The sequence below is a fragment of the Columba livia genome, chromosome 13 (assembly GCF_036013475.1).
Source record: "Columba livia isolate bColLiv1 breed racing homer chromosome 13, bColLiv1.pat.W.v2, whole genome shotgun sequence".
Taxonomy (NCBI): domain Eukaryota; kingdom Metazoa; phylum Chordata; class Aves; order Columbiformes; family Columbidae; genus Columba; species Columba livia.
Window position 1 is genome coordinate 1,544,634 of NC_088614.1, and position 25,351 is coordinate 1,569,984.

Consider the following 25,351-nt stretch of genomic DNA (forward strand, 5'->3'; position numbering starts at 1 on the left):
TCCTCCAGGTCAACACACAGGAGGTATCAGTAAGAGGATTGAAAATATGGATTTGGAGACAGCAAGAGAAGTCTGCTCAAGCATGAGCGGGTGGAGAAGGTGGGAAAGCGGCGATGGCTCACTGTCTCCGCCAAGAACTGGAGGGTGCCACAGGAAAGGGATTAAGGGAGTGGAGCATCTCCCGTGTGAGGAAAGGCTGAGGGAGCTGGGGCTCTGGAGCTGGACAAGAGGACACTGAGGGGGGACTCATTCCTGGGGATCAGTATGGAAAGGGGGAGTGTCAGGAGGATGGAGCCAGGCTCTTCTGGTGACAACCAGTGACAGGACAAGGGGCAATGGGTGCAAACTGGAACACAGGAGGTTCCACTGAAAGATGAGAAGCAACTTGTTGGGGGTGAGGGTGGCAGAGCCTGGCCCAGGCTGCCCAGGGGGTTGTGGAGTCTCCTTCTGTGCAGACATTCCAACCCGCCTGGACACCTTCCTGTGTAACCTCATCTGGGTGTTCCTGCTCCATGGGGGGATTGCACTGGATGAGCTTTCCAGGGCCCTTCAACCCCTCACACTCTGGGATTCCGTGAAAGTAGTTGACAAAGCCGAAGTGAACAAAAGGGGACACTTCCCCAATGCACAACTGAACTCTGGGTCCCCACCACAGGAAATGCTAAATGCAAATGCTAAATGCACACCTCGCTTCAACAAGAAGCTTCAAAATGGAAAGTCAGGGAAGAAGATTATCTGAGGAATTTAATCAAAAGCACCGAGAAGTGCCCACGTAAGTTTGCTGACAGCTGGGAGAATATTCTGGGGAAGCGGCACTATGGGACCATCGGGCTCGCTCAGTACGGCCATCCTGATGTGATTATGTACTCAGTGGTCTGCTGGGGACAAGGGAAGAAATCAGGAAAAAAGCAGACTTTTAATGCACCTCTCCTGCACTGCTCACATCTGCAGTCTGAAGATCCTGGCGGCTCCGAATCCACTAAGGCTGTTGATATGGCCAACAAGGTTCTGTCCCTCAACAGCACCCAGGAACGCACCTTCAGCAGCGCCCTTGCCACAAACATCCACGCTCTTGTCCGTCTGCGGCAGGACAACCCCAGCACATCCCGCGCCAAGCTCGCCGAGGCATTATTAAAGGCCACTTTATAACAAGCATGCATCTGTTGTAGTCTCCTCACCGCATTTCTGAATAAATTTCACATATTGGGTTTTCTCTACAGCCCCTAACACTGGGACCTGCTTGGGACAGCGGTGATCCCCCTTTCCCGTGAGCGTGGGGCTCCTGGATGGAGCCGTTCACCGCAGCCCCTCCCTCCTCCTCCTCAAAAAACATCATTTACTCACATTTCTATAATGCCAAGAAACAACCCTGCCCTACAAAGACCTGCGTGATGCTCCCTCCACTCTAACACAGCGATGGATTATCCTTTGCAAACAGAAATCCAAAGGGGAGGTGGAGCTGCGGTCCCCCCGGTGTCCCCCAAGTGCTGCCGGGCCCTGGTCAGTGTGGGGGGAGCGGGGGCTCCAGCTCACGGTGCAGGTCCTGCTGCCCACGGGGGCTCTCACCGGCACCGGCAGCATTTGGGGTGTTTGTTCACCGTGGCTTTTCAGACAGCCAAGCACCAAACCCTTTGAGACTTCCAAAGGACACGTGCTTTCTTTAAGAGGCCTCACTTAAAACAAGCGCTCGCTTTCTCCTCTACCCGTTTTCACGTGTACCTGTGCTTACTTCCCAGACTACTTTTTGAACTAGATAAAAGTAGATAAAAGAAGTCAATTAAAGTAGCAGAAATGAAACAGTCCCTTGCCGATACAAGCACATGAACGTGTCATCCTCAGTTCCTCACTGGGCCACGTGTTGAAAAATGACAGGGAAAACATTCTTCTTGTGTGAAAAACATACATTGCTTGAGGAAAGACATCACCATTGCTAAGAGATGCGCGTGTGCGTCCCCAGAATGCACAGCCCGCCCGGCCGCGGTGCCTGCTGGCTGCGGAAGGGGCACAGACAGCTCATGCCCTCCCCTCCTACCAGGGGTTTTGGTTATAGGCGACCAAGCCGGCAGCAGCCGTGCTGGCAGCGCTCCTATCTGCCGGCGCAGCGCCTGGTGCTGCCTCCCTGCCACCGTCCCCAGGGACCCGGCGCAAAGGTGGCGCTGGCGATTGCGGGAGGCGGCGCCGGGCGCCCTGGCAGGCTCTTATCGCAGCGCGCTGCCCGCTGCTCCACGGCCCCCGGGACGCCCTCCATCAGACCGCAAAGCTGGGTGTTTATGGCGAGCAAACGTTGTTTTACATTCACATCTCCCCCCACTTCAAACCCTTCCAGGCGCAGCCAAGAGGTGTCCCAAAGCAACCGCCTCGCTGAGCCGGGGTCTCACCTACCTTCACCCGCCGGACGAGCCTCCGATCTGCCGGGGCAGCAACGCCGTCAGGGAGCGCGGCGCTGCACACAGCTGTCACAAACGTATGCAACACAGCAAACGCTGCGCTAAAAGCACCTTGGCGGGCAGCCCCCACCTGTGCCGAACGCCCTGCGTGGGCGCAGGAAACACATTGCACGGGATGCGCTGCGAACCCCCCGCATCAGCAAATGTCACCGTTCTCTCATTGTCATCAAATTTGCAACTGCGCTTCTGGTTGACTCCAGATCCAAATTCACATATGAGAATATGCTTTGTGTTCTACATTATCAATACACATTTCTCTGAGCACCTGCGTGGAAAGCCAGGCAGCCCAGCACCTTATCGGCACACTGATTTTCTGGTGTGTTTGGCCCAAGTCCTGGTCAGAGCGTCTCGCTGAGCTCCAACGTCACCCGTGCGATGGCAGCGGTTGGGGTGCCAGACCCCGGACCACCCAGCCAAGGGTACCCAGCAATAATCTGGGGTTTTGGAGCTCTCGGCACCCATGGGCACAAATAGTGACTACAGGGAGCCATAGGGAGCCCGGCTCCTGGAGGGGGGACCAGGGACCGGAGCCGCCAAGCGACTGACAATAAAACCCCTGCCCCGGTGCCCATTTTCAGATCTAGGCAGCGAGAACCGAGGACTCCAGGGAAAATCCATGTTTTTACAGTTTGTGAGATTACTGAGCTTTTCTGGTGCCAATTTTAAAACCCTGCTATGACCTCTGGAAAGAAGGAAAACTGCATTTCAGCACGACAATGTAGAAAAGAACAAAAAAAGGAAATTGGTTATTTTTTTTAGCTTGAAACACTAGTCAGGTTAAGAGAAAGGAGCAGAATTCTGGCAAGGACAAGAGCACTCAGACTGAGCCACAACACAGTAATTAGGGCCAGTAGGTCATTAGAGCCACAGCTGTATAAACTAGGTGTATAATTAAGTTTCCACACTGCTTTTTCACAACTGTATTTCAGTTTCTTTTGTGGAGAACAATCCGTAATCCACTAATTTAAAGAAGCAACAACAGCAGCAGCAAAAAGATAAAATCTCTGACTTGCCAATCAGGTGCAAGCGAAGATTACAAATTTGGGAAGGGCTAATTTTGGCGATACGTGCAAGAAATCGCTCTTTGTCAGTGGGAAGTACAAAGTGCCACCTGACAAAACCATTCATGGGACGTAGTCACTTGTTGACAAGCTGCCGTGTGTGGTTTTCTGGATAAGCATCCCGCATCAACGGTTGCGTGGCAATCAGAATTCTTGTAGCAGGTGAAATACGAGAAAATACAAAATTATACACTAGCATGAAACAGTTACAATACTTCATTTCAAACGTAAGCCTAGTGTACAAGTTACAGGGCATTTAAAAGGAGCAACTGCAAGACTTTAATTATAAACTAGTTCCTACCGTACAGTAGTTTAGAAAAATCAGCCGCTTCCAAGCTGGCAAAATCCATATAAAGCTCTGCTGCTGTTTGAAACAGACAACCTGTAAAGTCATCACAACAGAAGAGGACCTCATGAAATGCTCAGAGAGCCCAGCGAAACCTACTCCTGTCCACTGATGCACTAATTTGCTTTACAACACTCTACATTCAGCTGAGAAACTGGAGAGGAAAGTTTACATGAGGATATTCTGACCCATGGGAGGAGGAAGCACAAATAACACCATCAAATACTGGAGCTAAACCCAGGCTAACGCAGGTGTGCTAAAATGCACAAGCAAAGTGGCAAATCTCGTGGCTTTTTAGCCACTTGTCATCAGACAACGAGTAACTTGACATCAGCCACCAGCCAATGATACATCGCAGAATAGTTGCCTGATGTGTGCAGCCTCTGGTGCCGGCTGTAAATCCACGTGCAATTCTTTACTCCTGTTCCTAACGCTATCACTCCTATACTCTAACAGCAGTGTGCAATATATATGTACAAAAAAGGCTGCATCTGATGCACATGGCAGCTGCTTAGTCTTATTTACTTACAGGGACATGGGTTACCAATGAGTTTTAAATCAACTTTAAAAGCTTAACCCATCCAGCGTATCCACTAGGTGTGTTTATTTGTTCTCAGAGTATCTTTGAAGATGCTGGCTGGTTGTTTAAGGCACGGGCCTGCTGCAGGAGAGCTCATTTGTCGGGAGACAAGGGAAGACATGAGCCGGTAAGGCAATGTGATGTTCTGGTGGTACCAGCTGCCCCCATTTAGACCCTTTTCGGATCCCCGCAGACGCTGCAAACCTGCAGCCTGCAATCAGACATCAGTCACGAGCCAAAGGTACAAAAGGCACCTAATTCTGTCAGAGGGAGAACATCTCTACTATGCAGACATCAAAAGGAATGCCATGCGCTTCTGCTACCCGGAATGTCTACATTTCAGCAGTGTTTTGTCCTCAAAGAAACGAGTCTGAGATACATGAAAAAGCAAGGGGGGAAATGGCTGTTTGTTACCTCCTTACATGTCAAAGCAGCTGCGCTCAAACTGTATTAGAACTTCAGCGCGCCGTAATGAATTTCTAAGGGATTCCAGTGAAATAGATGGTTTATCCTATTCTTTGGAGTGATCTCTTGTAATCCTGCACCACTCCTGGGCTACACCACCTTCCTCCCTTCAGCATCCCAAAGGAAGTCATTAGTTATCTTGTATCATCAGCCTGGTGATATTATCACTACAAATATTACCCGTATTGATCTGGAGCCATGTAGACACAACTGAAAACCCTGCTTCAGATTAAGACATGACAAGCTGGCTTGCCAAGAGGTCAGGGGCTGCATTACAACCTCAGCTGAACCAGGCAGGCGTTGTGGGCAAACAGACCGCAGGGTAAGCAAGGACACGGTCAAATAGCTTAATTTGGGGGGTAATATCTTTAAAAATACCACATTTCCTAATGCAATTAAGATTTTCACCCTGGTGGCACAGGTCATCTCAGATGAACTAACAGAGATGTGCATTTTGCATGCTTTAAACAAAAAATCTCCTAGCTACCAAACAAACTGCTGGGTCTGAAAGGGTTTTTTCCTCAAGGTCAGATATGTAAATATCAAGCAATATTCCAGATTGTCTTCATGGAAATATCCTCATTCCAGAACATATGAGTGCAATCTTCCTATATACTTGAAATCATTTTAGGACACTAGGTTAGAATAGATGGAAAACAGGCACTCTCGTTCTGGAACAAGGATATCCTCATATGGAGATAATTAGCACCTATCCATGTATATGCAGATGGTTACATGATGCCTTTATATGACGAAATGTCTTTGTAAATCATCAGCGCATGTGAAGACAGTAAAAGAAGATGAAATTATGCTACCTGCAATCAAAAATTAGCAATGGGAATACTAAAAAATTATTTTGATAGGTCCCAAAAACCAGAATTTATTTTTCTTACTCTCACTAACAGAATACATTGAGGATAAATAAAAACTGAGGCATGAAAACACCGACTGTATCGGTGTGAGTAGAATCTCCAGATTGCTCCACCTTAATGCATATTTGCCTCAGGAAAAAAATTGCTCCTTTCCATTGAGCTGTTGGTCATCATCATCACCTCCCGTTCTCCCTCTGGGGTCTCCACCACCTGCCCCACTGCCCCAGTTGTGCCGTTACAGCTGGGCTGGGGACACACGGGGAATCGGACCTGAGCAGACACCGGGGGTAAAACCAGCCTTTCTCCTGGTGGGGCTCAGCCCCAGCGCCATGAGCAGCTGCACCGGCACAACTCGGGTGGCAGTGCAGTGACAGAGCAGTGGCTGCCTGGGGACAGCTGCTGGACACGTGTCCTACAGCTGCTGGAGATGTGTCCCACAGCCACTGGAGACGTGTCCTACGGCCGCTGGAGACGTGTCCCACAGCCACCCAAGAACAGCCACTGGAGATGAGTCCTACAGCCACTGGAGACGTGTCCTACAGGCACCCAATGACAGCTGCTGGAGACGTGTCCTACAGCCACTGGAGATATGTCCTACAGCCACCCAAGGACAGCCACTGGAGACGTGTCCTACGGCCGCTGGAGACGTGTCCTACAGCCACCCAAGGACAGCCACTGGAGACATGTCCTACGGCCGCTGGAGACGTGTCCTACAGCCACCCAAGGACAGCCACTGGAGATGTGTCCTACAGCTGCTGGAGACGTGTCCTACAGCTGCTGGAGATGTGTCCTGCAGCCACCCAAGGACAGCCACTGGAGACATGTCCTACAGCTGCTGGAGACGCATCCTACAGCCACCCAGGGACAGCTGCTGGAGATGTGTCCTACAGCCACCCAAGGACAGCCACTGCAGACGTGTCCTACAGCTACCCAGGGACAGCCACTGGAGATGTGTCCTACAGCCACTGGAGACATGTCCTACAGCTGTCCAGTCCACCTTCCAGCTTTTAAAATAAGGAGTTTTTTATTCAGTGGCATTTTCTTGCCTACAGCCCTGCAGCAGATACAAGTGTCATCTACAGCCGTCTCAGGCCAATGCCATGGCTGTCGGCTGGCCAAGAAACGACCCTGCGAGAAGCAGCCTTTCCACTCTCTGCACTTCAAGCTCGTAGCCTACAAATGTTTAAAGGAGAGCAGAGAGCCAGGAGCGGAGGGGACTGCAGTACCCATCCACCCACAGCAGGAACAGACCCTGCGTCCCTCGATCCTTCCTCCCCGCAAGCAGATGGGCACAAGATGGGACACCTCATCTCTGCAGACCAGAGCGAGACAGGAGGATGCTCTCAGGGCAGGACTTGGACCCAGCACAAGCCCCCACCTAACCCTTGCTGCACTGTTTCCGCTGCACATGATTTTATTTATGCCCCAAAAGAAGAGCAGAAAATATGAACTAACTGGCAAACAAATTAAGTGGCCAGGGAAGAATATGCACTCAGGGGAAAGAGGGTGGGATGCTGCCGCAGCAGAGGAGAAACTAAACTAACCCTCCTGCCCTCTGCCAGCCTTGATAGACCTGCCTGCCGTAACAGCAACTGCCTAAAAATACGTTAGATGAGTGTGGAGGAAAAAGTGATGGCAGAGTATTCAATTTCAAGAAGGTGAAGGATGAGAATCTCTCATTTAAATACATCTGAATACATTCTGCGCTCCCCCTCCTAAGATTTTATTTAATCTTTGGTAAAATCTGCAAAGCTTTTTACTACTCCCGTAAATCGGCTTAGTGTGCTCTGCAGAATACCTGCTGCTTCCGCCAGCCACGCGAAGGCAGCCGTGTAAAAGCAAGATACATGGCAATTGTTCACACCAATGCTCTGAGCTTGCTCCTGCTTTACAGCAAGTAAAACTGACATCAGCATAGGCTACTGCTCTCCTCACTTCCACAGAACTCAAAAGCGTGATGCAATAATAACCTAGGGAGAATGGTGTATTTTTAGGGTGGGATTATCAAGCTCGCACTATGAATTTTAATCTCCAAAATCATCGTGTTCTTTTATGGGGTTCAGAGGCCGTTCTTCCTGGGACTTTTGCACGCTCCAGTCATCTAACTTTTCTAATCTTCCTGCATTTAGAGAGAGAGGGAAAAATACCCTGCCTGAAACTTTTAGCATTTAAAAAAAACCCACAACATTTTTGTCTAACGTAATTACTGACAGATTCCAATTGGAAAGCTGCTGCTTTTATTTTAATTTTATTAAAGGAGTGAACAAAGGCTACCCAAGGCACCACAATAAAATTACATTAACTGTAAAATTACATTATTAATTCTTTAATCTCACTTGAGGCCTCAAGCTGTTGCTATGTCCAATTACCCAGCTAACCACCTGTCAGAACTGTAAAGCTAGTTTAACATTACCTCCAGGACAGTTGTGTGCCCTGTGTTCAGTCAGGTCTGCCAGTGAATCGAAGTCCTGCTGACAGTTATCGCAGGTGTAAATTGACTCATCCTCCATGTCTTCATCTTCCTCATTTCTCTCTTCCTGGCTCGTCACGCTGTTCCTCTCTTCCAGGGCCCGGCTGTCCTTCACCTCGCTCTCCAGCTCTCCTCCCAGGCCACCTGCCAACAGCAACAACATCCTCTAAGTTTGAGAGGGCTGAAAAATAAGGGCTTTAAGAAGGATGTTGCACTTATTAAGATACATTTAATTAGAGCCGCTCTCACATTATTCCCGACACCTTTCATTATATTAATGTGGTTTTTATATCATGCGGTGCAACAATTCTCAACTGTATTCTCTGCTGCTTAGTGCGAATCCTGCAAACACTCTCTCCTAATCTTCTCTGGTGGGTGTATAGCGGGAGCCTCTAACTCTCTGTCATATAAAGTTGTTAGTGTTTTATCACTTAACCAGATTCTCAAAGCTTTAAAAATTGGCAAGATTAATTACAGCCCGCAAAGAAAAGGCGTGTGCTGAATTTTAATTCTCAATGCTCTCCTCTCCCCGCCACCTCCAACCCCAACTATGAGTAACAACAAGAAAAAAAAACAATCTAGCTGAAGACCACCGAAACACACGTGTACCCCAGGACGCGAGAGCTCCTGCCCAACCACCAAGAAGCACTTTGGGCAGATGTGCCTCGCGTTGTGCCGACGGAGCTGGGAGCTGACAGCACCGCATCTGACCTTCAGGTCCCTCAGGCATTTTTTATCTTCATCTGCGACCGGTGTGTGGGCTGGCACATCTTTGCCAGAGAACCCCCAAGTTTGCATGGACATTAGTGCAGAAGGAGCCTGAGCTCTGTGTCAGCTCCTAAGAGACTCCGGTGCAAGGGAACAGGCACCCTGGGCCATGCCAGCGGCAGCTCCACCACAGCGCTCAGGGCTGGCGAGGTGGGAGGCCATGGTCAGACCCTGAGCATGCACCCGGTGTCCCACCACAAGGGACGGGCTTGCAGACTGGGCTTTCAGTTCCAGCAGGGCAGGGAACTGCTGGAGAGAGTCCAGCGCAGCCACCAAGATGCTGAAGGGAGTGGAGCATCTCCCGTGTGAGGAAAGGCTGAGGGAGCTGGGGCTCTGGAGCTGGACAAGAGGACACTGAGGGGGGACTCATTCCTGGGGATCAATATGGAAAGGGGGAGTGTCAGGAGGATGGAGCCAGGCTCTTCTGGTGACAACCAGGGACAGGACAAGGGGCAATGGGTGCAAACTGGAACACAGGAGGTTCCACTGAAAGGTGAGAAGCAACTTGTTGGGGGTGAGGGTGGCAGAGCCTGGCCCAGGCTGCCCAGGGAGGTTGTGGAGTCTCCTTCTGTGCAGACATTCCAACCCGCCTGGACACCTTCCTGTGTAACCTCATCTGGGTGTTCCTGCTCCATGGGGGGATTGCACTGGATGAGCTTTCCAGGGCCCTTCCAACCCCTGACATTCTGGGATTCTATGATTCTGTGACACGTCCTTGTGCCTCCAGGATACCCCCTTGGCCACAGTGGCCACCTGGCCAGGCCTGAAGCTGCCTGTGCCCACGGCTCCCTGAGCACCACGGCATGGGGGGAGGCAGCAGAGCTGAAAAAGCCCTTCTACATCCCTGATGTTCTTTCAGCAGGGAAAGTGTCTGTCAGATACACTGGCCATGCGTGTGACTGGGCTATGGTGACCGGGTAAAACAGAGATGTCCACACCTCTTCCAAAGGGCTGTCCCATCGCCACGGGTGACACAGCCCCGATGCCACACCGGCACCATTTCACGGGCCACCACGACACCACAAACACACCCTGTAGGTAAGATGGGAACACTGGAGAAATCATCCAAAGCGAAATGGAACCACGGGCTCTTCCAGCAGAAGGTTCTGAGCCCGAGCACCCGGGAGCTGCCGGGGCCGGGCGGGAGGAGATGCCACCTTGTTGGTGTGGGATGTGCTCGGGTCTTAAGCCATTAAGGAAACGCCAGCGAACAGAGAGATGAATTGTTTCTAAAATTAGATCAGTGTCAAAAAGATTAAGGACAACCAATGCTGAGAACACGAAACAAAGCTGAAAAATAAAATTTATTAAAGACGAAAACTGGTTACGGCGAGCACCGCAGTTGAGACACGCACGTTAGCAGGGCTCTGCTACCGCTACCCAGCCAGAGCACGTTTTATACCGCCTTCTACGCGGTAACATAAATCAACCGGTGTAAAGTGCTCTGCAGCTTTCCGTGGAGCACTCGTAACATGACGTACCCTCCGAATTGCAATGGCAATATTAAAAATCAATGCTATCTTGTGGTGTATCACAGCATCCCTCTTAGCAATTAACTGATCTGCACATTTTCAGGTTCTTTTACTGTTAAATTATACATACCTTTCCACTACAAAACTTCCATTAAGGGCTAGATATAATGTTCACCTTAAAAATCAGATATGCCACTTACACAGCAGTAATGAATTTAAGGATTTGGTTCTACGAAGTATCACTCGCTAAGCTCTCCACACTGTAAGCCATCATCTGCACTATGTTTATTCAATAAAATGCTGTTTGCTGAACTTCATGCTTTATAGACTCTTCCATTAAGTAAAAAGGTATTGCAATGAAAAAACACATGATTCTGGTGCTCTTTATACTACTACTTCACCAAAAAAGTTATGTTTAAAGCTATGCTAGCTTTGCTTTGCTTCACACATCATTTAATGTACATATGCAAATTATCACTTCAATTTTCTCATATCTACTTGGCCCACCTTTTTACAGCCTCTTGTCCCAGTCGGCAATCACAAACATTTTAGCTCATTCAATCTTTGTAATGCCTGAATGTCCTGCAGACTTGATAGTTAATAAACCAGAATGTCAGCTCTCTGGTTTTATAAGACAGAAACCTACAAAAATAGCCCAAGTATATAAATTGAACCTAAGGAACTGCCAATGGAGGCCTCAGAGAAGCACTTCCGAATGGACTTTGCCACAACCCGAAAAAGAAAGCTTTTAGCTAACTTTGGGGAGCTTTATGGGACCTTCACTAATATTTTTAGCAAAAATATTAACTTCTGACAGTTAACCTAAAGACCAGCTGATCTGCTGAGTACCCTGTGACAAATTCCTCCTTGGTTTTACTCCAGCACTTCGTGACTACACCAGGCGCAAAGCTGTTCGACCGAGTCCAACAATAACAAATAATTTAGCACACTGCTTTAGGAAAAATAAATCGTACAATGTGAGATAAGAAAATAGATTCCCGCCTGCAAAGCAAAATTCCAGAAACATTTTTTAATTCCCTGTTGAATGGGAAATCTGATCCTCTAGGCAACTTTTCAGAAGCATCGTTGCTTGACAGAGCTCTATGTCAAATAACACAACAGTGAATCTTGCATAAATTATTTAGCAAACGCAACATTGCTTTAAAGTGAGATTTTTTTTCTGTTTTCAGCAAGTTGAAGGAATTTTACACGTTTACCACGCCTCAGCATTACTGTCCCTTGAATAACACGCTCGGACTCCTCTGCGGAGCCACATGCTTGGTGCTTGCCTTGTAGAAACCAAACACCACCAAGAGAAATCTGCGCTGTTCCTTAGTTTTTTGACCTTTGTGTCCAGTGTTTTGAGCGCAGGCTGCCAGTGGGTGTGTGGGGTGCGGGCGGCCCTGGGGAGACGCTCACTCCTTGCCCATGGGAGCCAAACAGCCAGCAAGCACCAGGGCGGTGATGGGAATGGATGGGCCACCTTCAAACGCAGCCCAGCTGCTCGCGCCGTGAGCTCAGTCCCCCTGGCGAGGACGGCGGGCGCAAGCATTGCTCAGGAATTCATTGCTCAGGGGGTTTGCTGTACAAGTTCAGTAAGTTAATGCGCGATTTTCCTGCTGCGGGAGCACCTCTCCCCAGCACGCCGGGGTACGGGCACGCATGGGTGCGCTGCTGCGGGGTTTGGGTCCCCGTGGGAGCCCAGGGTGCTGCTGGCACCCGGAGCAGGTGGGATTTGGGGCTGCGAGGGGACGCGTTTGTGCACTGCCACACAAAGGGGTGGCCGGAGCCACCGACGCCTTCTGAAGCCTCCAAAGATCAGTGGCTGCCTTGCAGCATCACACAGGCGTGTGTGTGTTAACTGACACAGCTCATTTTTCAGATGGCCTTGGAGTTCAGTGCGCTTAGGTGAATAGTAAGTAGCTTCTATCTAGATTGCTAAGAAAATATCAAAAATAACAGAGCTGCAAGGAATCCGTACAGGGCACAGCACCACGGGCACGCAGCTCCCGCCCAGCACCGGGACATTTGTGCACAGCACCAGGGGACGGACGCACATCAGCAGAAGGGAGCTGCTGGCACCGTGTCTTAGGATAAATGATCACTAATTAATCCTAAAGGGAGGGGGAAAAAAGGCCCTGCATTTCACAAATATGTTATTAGTAATTTTTAAATGAACCTGCCATCTCTAATGATGGCTTTAACAATTTTCTTGCATGAGTAAGAGAGGACACGATTCAAGTGACCAGCCTTGAAAGTATACCTGGTGCTACCTGAAATGTCAGGGAACAGGGGCTTTTTGGTTTGCTTTTTTCCTCTCTCTTTTTACATTTTTTCCCCCTGTAGCACAGTGGAAGGCCTGCAGGGCTTTACACAAGATGAATATTTTACCCTATGACCTAAACAATCTGGCCAACAGTCAAGAATATGTTATTCTAATTGCCACTAAAGTTAATGTTGTTAATGACTCTTGGTTTTTCTGCAAAAGCCAGCTTATGCTCTAGAAAGTTACTATTTCAAAGGGGACATATAAAGAACTGGGAGTGTTCCTGCCTGACCTGGTGGTCCAAGGAATGTGGCAAACTTGGCGAAGCTGGAAAAGCGAATTCCCAAAGGCCTGGCTTGAAAGTTGCAGTCAGTAGAAACGCCTTCTGAGCTGTGTTCAAAACAGCTCTGTTACAGGAATAACGTGCTGCTAGGGCCAAATATTTGAAAACAGATTACACGTACCACGTTCAGCTCGGGCCCTGCTGAAGTCAAGAGCAAATTTCCCCTTGCTGCGGTCCAAGCGGGACTGAGGGCACGGCTGCAGGACCGCAGCGCCAGCCCCGCTGGGACACGCCGCTCTGGGGACTCGGGCCAGCGATGCGAGAAGGGCAGAGCCCCACTGGTGGCGAGGCTGATACCCACCTATAATTGGGAGCCATGGAAATGGGTGACGCGGTGGAACACATGGGCCAGAGAAACGGCAAAAGGAACCCGCCTCTCAGCTTATTTTTTCAGCTGTGGAATCAACTATAGACGGTTTAAACTTTTTGTCTTATCAGCACAATACAGAGCAAGCAAGCCTTGCTATCTTTGTGCCAGTACATTTTCTGGGGCTTTTCTTGATTTTTTTTTTTAACCCTGAGGACTTTTTAAAGCTGGGATTTCTTTTAAACCTAGGATTGTTCTTTGGAACATACCACTTAGCGCAGGGTCGTATCTGGCTTTAAATACCTACAGTTACAGGGCTTCCATCAAGAGTCATTTCTTTACAGCAGGCTGACTTAGTGCAAGCCAGCACTGCCACAGCGTCCCAGAGTGTCAGGGGTTGAAGGGCCCTGGAAAGCTCATCCAGTGCAACCCCCCCATGGAGCAGGAACACCCAGATGAGGTTACACATCACAGCGACTTTGCCACGTGGAGCTGCAGTCTGTCCAGAGCGCTTCACGTTGCGCTGTGCGAATGGACCCCGAGCACGGACAGACACACTGCCGAGGGCTGAGAGCTGCGGGCAGAGGATAAAACGAAGGGGAAAGAAGCTCCTCTTCATTCCTCTGCCTTGTTCCAAAGGAAATGAACTCAATGTCTCTCATTCCTAGAAATTTTCCAGAGGTGCAGTACAAGTGATAAATGATAGTGGAAAAAGAAAAGCTCAGGGCTGGAGGAACGAGGGGTGCTGGCACACCCAGCCGGGGTGCAGCCTTCCTGCCCCGCGGGCACAGACCCCAGCAAGACAAAAGGAAAGGAAATCTCATCTATAATTAGGAAGTGAGAACAAAAGAAACAAATGACTTAAAGGAAAAGCCTAACCTAAACGTTCCTCCCTCAACGGTGCGCTCAGTGTCGGGTGCCAAATGAGAGTGGGGGAGGTCTGTACCTTGAGGTGGTTTCTTACATTCTAGTGTTGTCTCTAGCACTGTCACAAAGCAAGAAAGCCCAGTTTCTTGTCATTTGTGGTCAAAAGAACGAACAGGGGCAAAAAAGCCACTAGTGTTTGAGTAATCAGAACACAAACCTCAGCTGAAATCTTCCCGTAGGATGAAAATGTTGGCTTTGCTGTTTACCCGCACTCTGTGGCTCTTTAACGTCTCAAACAATGTCTTTTTTGCACAGTTCCATCTTGCAGGCAGGTACATGCAGGTACCAGCCCACGGGCCAGGGCCCCGGTGTGAGCCGCTGTAACCACAGCGACCGTCCCACGCAGAGCCGCCAAAAACCTGCTCGAGCCAAGAAACCAGGCCAGGAGCAGTCGATGGCATCCCGGCCCCAGGACCAGAGAGCAAAGGCGGCTCGTTCTGCACATCAGTCCTTGCTACGTGCAGCAAAAGCCAGCGGGTTTGGTGTTCTGTCACCAACAAAGGTGCTTAGCTGAAAAACAAAGAGTCAGAAAGGACAAAGCGTGGAACGCCACCGTATTTTCGTGCGATGTCAGATCACACAGGATGACAACGGGGTGGAGTGGATGAAGCACGGCCTGCCGCGCAATCCTGCCGACACTCGGTCGCCACGTCACGCTCCTCTAGGGCTGAAGAGACCCGTCCGTCAGATTTTGCCTTCCCTCAACCAGAGGAAAACAACAATCGTAACACCAAAAAAATTATTTGATCCAGCATGTAGTTAATGGTGTTGGCCTCCTAAGACTTACAACTTAATAAAATTGATCTCACCGCAGTACTGTAATGAAGAACAGTAGGATAAGGCTACCCTTGAACTATGAAAATTGTATATTGTTACCTGCTCGTGCCCTCCTAGGGCTGTGGCCGCCGCAGCCTCTCCAAGCTGCCATTTGTCTGGCTCTGCCAGCAGCTCTGGTGGCTGCGAGCAGCTGCTTTGGGCCAGCAAGGGAAGAGGGACAGCGCTCGCTCGCTTGTCTCTCTGGGTAATAACCCACAGGCTGCAAAAACACTGATCACAATGCTGTTTTGTCTGTAGTGTGTTAACAACAACATATAAAAAAGTCAGAGACTTTAAGAAGTGTACATTGTATTTTATGAAAGTCTTATTACAAGCCGCTATGTATTAAATCATATCGATTTCAAAGTAGGTGGACAGTTCTCCATCTTCTTCTTCAGCTTAGCACCTCCTTCTACATCTGCTTGTGCACGGGCTTTAAGAGAAAGGGCTTCCAAGCTGAACAGCCAGTAATCACCGGGTGCCGGTGCCCTGCTTTCACCTGAGCCCACCTACGGCTATATCTCTAGATGGTATAGAATATACCATACATATATCTATGTGGTATAATTACTCTGTTTTCTCCAGTGAACAACGCCCTGTGTTGTTCTGCCTCCGTGCAAAGCCAAGGTCACTGCTGGGACACACACAGTAGCTACCAGAACATATTTTAAGTATTTATACATGTTTATATTGACAGTCCTGACCCCACTAAACCAGCGTAACTATTCCCATCCTGCACCTGCCCCTAAACCCACCGCCTTTGCTCAACGACTTTTATATCGTGCTCGCGTACACAAACTCACCCTACAAGCTGCTTTTCTTGGACATCAGGACTTCCATAGCATCCTTTAGTCAATGTGCTAGAGAAAGCTTTTATTAAATGCTGCTAATTTTTTTATTGATCAAACTGTGAGCCATTTCATTTTCCATTATAGCAGAAATCTCCTATAGGAGCATTCAGATTAAGTTTCTTTATTCTGTCTCTAGTAGCATGTCACTTTTAATCAGTTTTTAGTTTCATTATTGCTTAAAAATTAGAAAGCGGTTTCTCTGTTCTTTATTGCTTTTTTAAGTTTAGTTACTGCGGGGTTATTAAACTTGGAAAACATACAGACAGGCGTAACGTGCTAAATAAATTCCTCACTGGCTCCAACCAACTTCAACATGAGCTTTTTTTATATCATTTTTTAGGTTTATTTTCACTGAAAGACCGCTTGTAATTATTACTCATGTTCTCCCCAAACACTTATGTTACTAAAGTGTGAAATGTCTTCTAACACAAAGACAGTTCTCTGGGAAGTAATTACAAAAATGCATTCAGGGGCAATAATTTGATATTAACTGTCAGCAGCATACATCTTCTGAAAAGGCACTTGTTAGGAAGGAATTATTTGTGCCGAATTTGAAGGCACTGAAGGCGAAACAAAACTGCAGAATCGCATTAAACTGAAACTCCAGCTCCCTCATCAAGGGTCAGTTTATGTTTAAATCATTACCTTGAAGGCAACCCCAACGCCTTCCAAAGGGTCTGTTAGAGACACAATTGCAATTTAGACACAAGTCGCCACTTTTTGGTGTGGAACAACTTACACCCCCCTTTTTAAGGAAATTTCCGAGCAGTTAATAAAAACTACACATCTGAAAATCATGGGCTTCTATTAACCATTCACTGATAGCACTAAAAATAATTGCTAATGGTAGTAACAAAAATAGTGGCCTCAGATTGGACCAGGCACATTAAAAAGATCTCTCTGTCTGTAACAGATACAAGAAAAGAGTTAATGAATATTTTATAGTGACTTTTAGACTGTGGGCTATTCCCTCAGTCCTTAGGAAGGGGAAATAACTCCGTAAAATTAAAAATGAGCTTTAAAAAAGTGAAAGGCAGCAATAGTGCTTAAGCATCACATGACTTTTAAAGGGTTTAAAACAAATCAGATAAGGAAAACATAAAACACACTAAGCAGGAAAATTTCTTAATCATACTCACAGGTATTTCAGCTTTTCTAGTGCTTTTACTAAAATGATTTAGTTGTCGCTATGTTACATGACAAGTGCATTTATAAACGGCAAAGCAGACAAAGAGCGAAGTTGTTGTTATTTAGTTGCGCGCAAGCTGCGGTGGGATTGCCCCTTACAGCGTGAACGGCACATCGCACTATCAGCTCTTGGCGCCTGCTTTAATGGTATAAATACACCAGTCAATTCGCTGTGTAGATCTCCGAAGCTTTCAAACCAGGTCGTTTGTTTGCCAAACTTCTCAATATCATCCACAGAGAGCTCCCGTCCATGTGCTCACCACCAATAATAGTTGTGCCATAGGGCATCTGATCTGCCGCTGGAAACAAGAGGCGATTGTCCACTTCCAGATTCCCAAAGTGCATCTGAATGGGAGTAAGTGCCACCTTTGGTTCTGATAATGATCTTCAATTTATGTCTCCATTATTATTATTATTATTATTATTATTATTATTATTATTATTATTATTATTATTATTATTATTAGTATTATTATTATTATAGGTCTCCAATTATTATTATTATTATTTTTCAGGTCTCTGTTGAAGACAATCATGGAATCCCACTCACACTTACCACAGGACATGTTCATCACATTTTAATTCATAGGCAGCCCAAAACCTTAATATTTTTTTCTATTAAGGGAATGCTGTGGAGTTTTGGTTTTGTTTTCACGTTAAGGTAAAACTTAAATCTATAGCTCCCTAAACAGAGAGAAAATGTGGAAGGCTTAATAAAATTCACATGTGGCTTGTTACTGCAGCTGCATATCAAATGCAAATATAAGGTATTGACTGGTTCTGCTCACAATAGCAGCTGCTGGAACTCACTGTAAAATGAACTTGTTGATTTTTAAAAAGAGAAAAAAATCCTAATGATGTAATTTACTCTAAGTGACAAATGTGACTGTACATTTCCATGTCTGAATCCCCTTTGCCTAATTCAAAATGCAGATTCCTTTATTGTTCCTCTGCAAGGTCCACGACGTTGAACTGTCCTTGCAGTTCTGTCTGCAGGAGGTTCCCATCCTCAGTGTCACAGGAGAGCAGAGCAAAGGACCCTCTTACATCCCTGAATGTATTTCTGTTCAAAGTGCACTTTTCCCATGCTCGGGATATGGATTTGTTTAAAAACTGTGCTGAGAGGAACGCCCTTCACAAGCCAGCGCCACAGGATCCTACAGGTAGCATTTGCGTTCATCATTTTATACCTATCGAAACCCCAAAACCTTGGTACTGAGAGGAAAAGAGCCACAGCACTCTGAACAATCAGGAAGCAAGGGGGGGCAAAGAGAGAAAATACGGAAAAAGAGGGGAAAAATGTATTAAGGCAGGAAGAAAAATACACTTAGGCCAATTAGAGAAAGCAATAATTATTTCACTGACCTCCTCATGGGTCTCGGTTTGCTCAGAACCTGCCTGAGTCGTTTTCCAGCGGGAACGATAGACGTGCGTGGAAGGGACCCGCTCCTGAGACGCTGTGCCTGCAAGTCTTCAAAACGGTGATTAAAGACCGCGGAGGTCTCTGCGGGGCCAGGTTTGAGGAGGTAACGTCCTGGGTAAAGTCCTGCTTGTACCCGGGTACAGAGGGCTGAGCCTGGACCGTAACCTCACTGTGGGTTTTACGGGCTGATCAAATACAACATCACCTCGGAGGATGAAAAGCTCACTGAATTTTCTCTACAAATCTGGTTTGCTTTGGAAAAAAAGGTTCCTCAAATGCACCTGAGGGAAAAGCCCCATTTTCCCAAATGTGTGCTCGTGTCTCTGTTACGGGTTACAGCTGGCAGAAGCCAACACAAACTGGGAAACCAGTACCTGACACTGGTCCAGCTGGGGCTGGGAGGGACATCTGTGGGAGATTTAGGAGCCAAATACTCCCTGCATGGCGACCAACTGTAGCAAAAACCCATGAAACTGGAAATTAATGAGAGCTATGGACCTACGTGTCTAACTGGCTTCTGAAGTGGGGCTCACAAGGATTCAACACGTCACCCTCGGGTCTCGCTGTGCCTGCGCGTCTCGGCACGACCAGCACCGGGCTGGGACGGCGGCGTGGGGTGGCTGTTCAGACCACGGCAAAACAATTCTGTTAACGAACGTGGAAAACTGCAACGGATTTAACAAGGTTCTCAACCAGAAAAGAGGGAAGTCAGTCACATTATGCAGTACGGGAAAGGGTATTTGAGAGATGGACAAGATGTATGGACAAAAAGTATGAGCTTCTGCATGACTGTGACCTGGCCCTGCCCAACAGATCCACCGAGGAGAGACCACAAACCCACCAGGAAAACAAATGAGCAGAATGACTCGAAGTTTCCTGCCACTTTCTGCTCGTTCTTTCTTCCCTGGGTTAAAACACGATGTGATTTGGGGCTGCGGGCTGAGTTAAGTTTCAGTTTGTGTTTAAAACGAGCCCACATGCAAAAATTAACATACCTCGAATTTCCTTTCTAATGTCTTAATATCAAACTCTGAAGTCCTACACATTTCACTTGACAAAGCCATTAATTCAGTAATTTCCCATAATTAGATGGAGCAAAGCGGAGCATTTCAATTGGAGGTAAGTGAAATACACTGCACAGCTCATGCTGTTCAAATCGTGCTGCACGCTATTCTGCTGCTGCTCATTTATTAATTTGGGATCGGCCGAAACGTGACACTGCGCAATAAGGAATGCACTGGCTTCAACACAACTAGAAACTAAAAGAAATAGAAGAAATCAATGAGGACAGTGAATGAAGCACCAAATGAAGTTAATCCCTGTGAATGAGGCTTCAGCAGAGCACTCGTGCGCCCCGCTGAAACCCGCACCCAGGTCTGCGCTTCCCCCGTGATCATTAATTTCTGACAAGAGGTTTTCAGCTATTTATTTATCCCTGGAACAAGCAGTGAGCTGTACCAGTCCTCCAGCACAGGGATCCCTTTAGCAGTGATAACACTTTGCCCCCCTAACATCTTCCTGCGCCCTTTTGTCCAGCCCTATGTGGTAAATGGGTAATAAAGGTGAAGAAATTAAGATGGCAAATAACCCAAATAGAGAAAATACTTCATGCAATTAACAAAAGTGTCTCCAGAATATACTAGTGTTGGTTTGGTTTTTGCCTTTCCATCGGTGCTTTCTGCTTCTCAAGTGTCTTATGAAGCATCTTCCAGATAGGCAGAAAGTTCCTCCGCTTGTTCCTGGGCCTGGCCGGACACTGTGCAGCTCCGGATAACCTGGCAGAGCCGCTCTAACGACCCGCTAACGAAACGGGGGGACGCGAGGACACGTTGCTGCTGTTGTAATTAAGCTCGTGAAGAGCTGAGTTGGAGAGAAATTAGATTTATTTACACGCTGCTCTGTTGCTGATGAAGCACCAGCTATTTGGGAGAATTTCTAATTAACCCTAATTTAGTTGATACGCTCCTTAGCAGCCCCATTCCCCGCGTACTTTGCAGTAGGTAAGAAGTAGTAATAATAACAAGTTGTCCGTTTTTAAAAGGCACATTTCTTCATGTGGGCCCAGTCCCAATGTTTTGCTGAATTTGTATTTTAATTGCTGACAAGTAGGAAGACGCAGGTTTGGGAACTTCACCCTACAGAACAGCTTCTCCCAGCCCCACAGGACACAGCCACAGGAGCTGGGGTTTGCTATGGACCTTCCGACCCCATTTACAGCCACCACAGCTCGCAGTCTACTTTTGAAGCACTTCCCGCATTGTTGGCCAATAATAATCATTAACCAGATCTGGGTTTAAAATCTTTCATTGTAGTATCAAGCTAAAAATCACTTCACTCTTAGGATGTTTTCTCCCCGATGGCTCCACCGCGCTCCCAATGCCTGTGGGTTTCTGTGCAACTCACAAAGTCTTTTAAAATACAAGTTTTCAACTTCACTATATAAAAAAGCCCCGAATATTCACCAGTTTTATAAACCATTTTGAAGGAAGAGCAATGCGAATTCTTATTTCAGTTTCACACACAAAACACCATAAACACCGAGCGCCACTTTTTGGAAGTACAAGCAAGAAACGGAACGTAACTTAATTCTCTTATAAGGAAGCGCGTCTGCTTGTCACAACACAAACCCAGAGATGCAAAGAGCATTGGCAGAGGTGATAATCCTCATGTCTTCAACACTGTACACATTTAAAGATAAAAGAAGTGGATTTCAGCAACGTCCTGTCCAGAAAATGTTTTACAAATCTGGCTATTAACTAATTCGAGCAAGATTTCACTCTGAAATTCACCTTGATCAGAAAAAGTACATTTTTACTGCACAACCTTCTTTTTTCATGAGATTATAAACCAAATGCTGCTCTCAGTTATACCTGCCTAACCCTGCTGATTCTGTAGATGCTCCCTGGATGTTGCTGTGGAAATTTGGCAATAAATGTATCTTGTTTAATAGGATGAAGGAAAAGAAGCCAAATGCTTTTCACACAGAACGTTTCTCATTTAACAGGATAAATGGTATCTGGCCTCATGTGCTGAAAGCAAAGAGCCCGATATGAACTACTATGAAAGCTGAAGCTCAAGTTTTCTCATTTCTGTACCAATTGATGGCAACACCACAAACTGACAATTTTTCTGCAAATATCACCAACTTGATTAAATCAACAATGCAAAATTGAAGTCTTCAATTAAAGTCTTCAGAATACACACATCTCTTCTGAATATTGTCAATTACGCAGAGGAAAACTTCAATTCAGAACACTGTCTGGAATACTGTCCAGTACAAAATGACTTTGAGACTTTTGAAGGAACTTCACAATAAGGAAAACGTTGATGACCCTTCTGTTGCTACAGCTGTATCTCCTTGATGTGCCAGCAAGAACAACTTGCCACAGCCCTTCTAGGAGAAGGCTAATTCAAGTCCGAGCCACACATTTCTTTTAACAAAAACCATAAGTGAAATCAATTAAATATGGAACTAATCAGTCTGTCAAAATGATACATTTATGAACTGCAAAATGGTCTGATTTAAGTTTTTGGGTAAGAAACAGTTCTCAGATTTTCTTTCTGAGGACGGAAACAACCGCTGCTTCCACTGGCACTCGCTCACCTGACAAAATGTGGCCAGGAAGGCCAATGGTACCTGGGGTGGGTTAGAAGGGGGTGGTCAGTAGGTCAGAGAGGTTCTCCTGCCCCTCTGCTCTGCCCTGGGGAGACCACAGCTGGAATATTGTGTCCAGTTGTGGCCCCTCAGTTCCAGCAGGACAGGGAACTGCTGGAGAGAGTCCAGCGCAGCCACCAAGATGCTGAAGGGAGTGGAGCATCTCCCGTGTGAGGAAAGGCTGAGGGAGCTGGGGCTCTGGAGCTGGACAAGAGGAGACTGAGGGGGGACTCATTCCTGGGGATCAACATGGAAAGGGGGAGTGTCAGGAGGATGGAGCCAGGCTCTTCTGGTGACAACCAGGGACAGGACAAGGGGCAATGGGTGCAAACTGGAACACAGGAGGTTCCACTGAAAGATGAGAAGCAACTTGCTGGGGTGAGGGTGGCAGAGCCTGGCCCAGGCTGCCCAGGGAGGTTGTGGAGTCTCCTTCTGTGCAGACATTCCAACCCGCCTGGACACCTTCCTGTGTAACCTCATCTGGGTGTTCCTGCTCCATGGGGGGATTGCACTGGATGAGCTTTCCAGGGCCCTTCAACCCCTGACATTCTGGGATTCTGTGAAAATCAGGACATGGGAATTCAGCGTCACTTTATTTCAGTTGCCCACAGCCCCCAGCCAAGCTGGATAACACCAACAAGGACCAACCTACACCGTGCCCAGCTCCAAGAGTTCCCAGCTCCTCTCAAGTGGTTTTCTTTATCCAAGCGAAAGCTTCTAACCAAGCGGGAAGAAATGCGCCCACAGGGTCCCTCCACTGTGTGCCAGTAAGGACCTCGCTTCAGAAATAGCGCAGATTTCAGCGTTAAGGTGTTTAGAAGGAAAAGCGCGGGATGAAATCCCATCATCCCACCACAAAGACAAGTGCTGTTAAACACCTGAGTTCTCCTGTTTGAGTTAGGATGAGTTTACTAGAGAAAATCTAACAGTGGGGTCACCAACTAGGATGCTCAAGAAAAAAGAAAAGTTTTTCATGATAACGATGTAATAAAATTTCACAGCACTCAAAAGCACCTTTCAGGTTTTAAACACAAAAGTAACACTTGCTTATCAGTTTATTTATAAAACATCAACTTCTCCCCAGTGCAGGACCCTGCAATGTGACAGCTCGGAGCGGTGGCTCTTCCCTGTCTGAAGAGAAATGTCCCCAAGCATTGCTCCTTCAAGTTTCAATCCAACAACAAAGGAGTTGAACTTCCCATATCTAGAAAATTACATCAGGAAAATACAATATATTGCACGCATTCAGTTCAACAAGAATGGTTATTTTCAGCCAAATGACCGTGCTGCTGCTTCCACACCATGAAGGTAAAGGAGACCTTAGTTATCAGTCACAAACTGCCAACCCAAGGCAACACCGAGCTAAAACACCTACGGCTAAACCCACACACTGTGTGGAAGCATTCAGAGTAATGTCATTCTGACTTATGTTTGCATTTTTATCGCTAGTTGTTTCACCCCTTCTGAAGGAGACGCCTTGAACAGGAGGCGTCGCTTCCTTCTCCCCGTACCCCCACACTCCAGCCTCATTACAACCCCAGCACTATTGCCAAAATGAGATATTGCCTCATTTTTTTGGTACCGTGCCCTTGAAGGCATCTTATTAGAAAAGACCATTTCTTAATTAACATTTTTGATCTTTAATCTATTACACATCCCTTTAATCCCACACGGAGGAGCTTTTGGCCCAGTTCCGCGGCGGGGGGCCGCGGGCTGGCAATTTGTGCTGAGGGCTCTGTCCCAGCTGGGCTCCAGCGCGGCCGCCTCTGCGCTCCCTGGTCAGCACCACACATTCCCATTTATTATTTTATTGCTTTCTTTTTTAGTAAAGACTTTAAAGAGCCGCTGCTCGGCCTTAAAGACAACAGGCAAGGTTGCAGATGAGATCAGGCTTCTGCGAGCGGCTGGCGAGCTCTTGAAACAACCAGCAAAACTCAAAGTGGGAGATTTAGTGGTTCGCCAACATGTGAAGTGTTAAGAAAAGTACAATGTTAAGTCCCTTACATCATTTTACTTGCAAATAATTACAGCAATTACAATGTGCTAACTGGCAATTAACATTACAGGCTTCACAACTCACCAGAATTTTTTAAAACACACTGCGGCCCTGTGTAAATTGTCTCTTTGGTACTTCTGATTCGGTGGCTGTATGAGCTAATGGCCACACATTAGCTCCGCAGATCTCGGAACAGAATTGTCCACGTGCCAGATAATTTAATTAGAGGCTTGATCTTGTCAGAGCTTTATGCAACACAGTGTTTCCAAGCAAAGCGTGCGGGGTTTTTATTCCTTTCGCTTTAGTGTCTTGTGACTGTCTAATAATTTCTAGTGGCGAACGCCAAAGCCGTCGAGGCAGGAGGGCGCCATGGGCAGCAGGCTCGGATTCACCAATATGTAGAGCAAGGCGCATCGAGCACCTCTTCCATGCACACCCCCAGCTACTGCCAGCTCATCTATTAAATCTTCATCGCACTGTTACTCGGCCCCAAAAAGGACAAAGGTCACTCGTCTCCAAGTGAGAGCCATAGGGTATCTCAAATCTCATTATAAATGGTCCCATTTAACGGTTTCCTCATTTGAATTTATACACAACAAATACAAGATTATGAGCTGAGGTCAGTTTATTTTGACAATGACATTGTAATTCCTTGTAGCAAGTCCAGAAAAGGCTACTTTAGACTCTAAATGACAGAAATACAAATGTATCTTCTATTATGGGAAATCCCACTCTATAATAGCTTACCAAAAAATCACTTTTGTGAGTATTTGGCCTTATTTTTCTGTTTTCTTCGCATTCTTGTGCTACAATAACCATACATGTACTCTTGCTCTATGGTAAGTTTAACCGCTCAAGGCAATTAAACAAAAAATAGGGGGTAACAGTTACTTTTACAAGTCAGGTCAATGTTGAGTAAGACCCACTAGAGGTCCCTTCCAACCCAAATCATTCCAGTTCCCTGTATTGAATAAGCAGACGTTATTTGGCCAAAGCACCATAAATTTAACGCAGTTCTTCAGTGCAGAGTTTCACATCACCATCCTTAGCCCAGAAAAACAAAGCAGTGGAGCTTGTTTATTCCATTTGTTTTTCTTC

The 25,351-nt window shown here is 47.0% G+C and overlaps 1 protein-coding gene and 1 long non-coding RNA gene across 5 annotated transcripts in view; one reads left to right on the forward strand and one right to left on the reverse strand.

The window, feature by feature from the left end:
- The window catches only part of ZNF423 (zinc finger protein 423), a 221,125-nt gene that overhangs the window by 145,430 nt on the left and 50,344 nt on the right, over positions 1-25,351 (reverse strand). For 2 of the 4 annotated variants that reach the window (XR_010465872.1, XM_065028591.1), the window contains exons 3-4: positions 8,185-8,385; positions 3,810-3,890 (exon numbers count right to left, since the gene is read on the reverse strand). Coding sequence is in view for 2 of the 4 variants with exons in the window: in XM_065028591.1 (XP_064884663.1) it covers positions 3,810-3,890; positions 8,185-8,385 (282 nt within the window). In the remaining 2 variants the exon portion in view is untranslated. The remainder of the gene's footprint in view (positions 1-3,809; positions 3,891-8,184; positions 8,386-25,351) is intronic. The other 2 variants (XR_010465873.1, XM_065028592.1) reach the window with 1 other exon arrangement.
- LOC135575330 (uncharacterized) lies at positions 11,787-16,047 on the forward strand. Its single transcript, XR_010465876.1, has 2 exons — positions 11,787-12,076; positions 14,580-16,047. It is a non-coding gene; the product is annotated as an uncharacterized LOC135575330 (long non-coding RNA).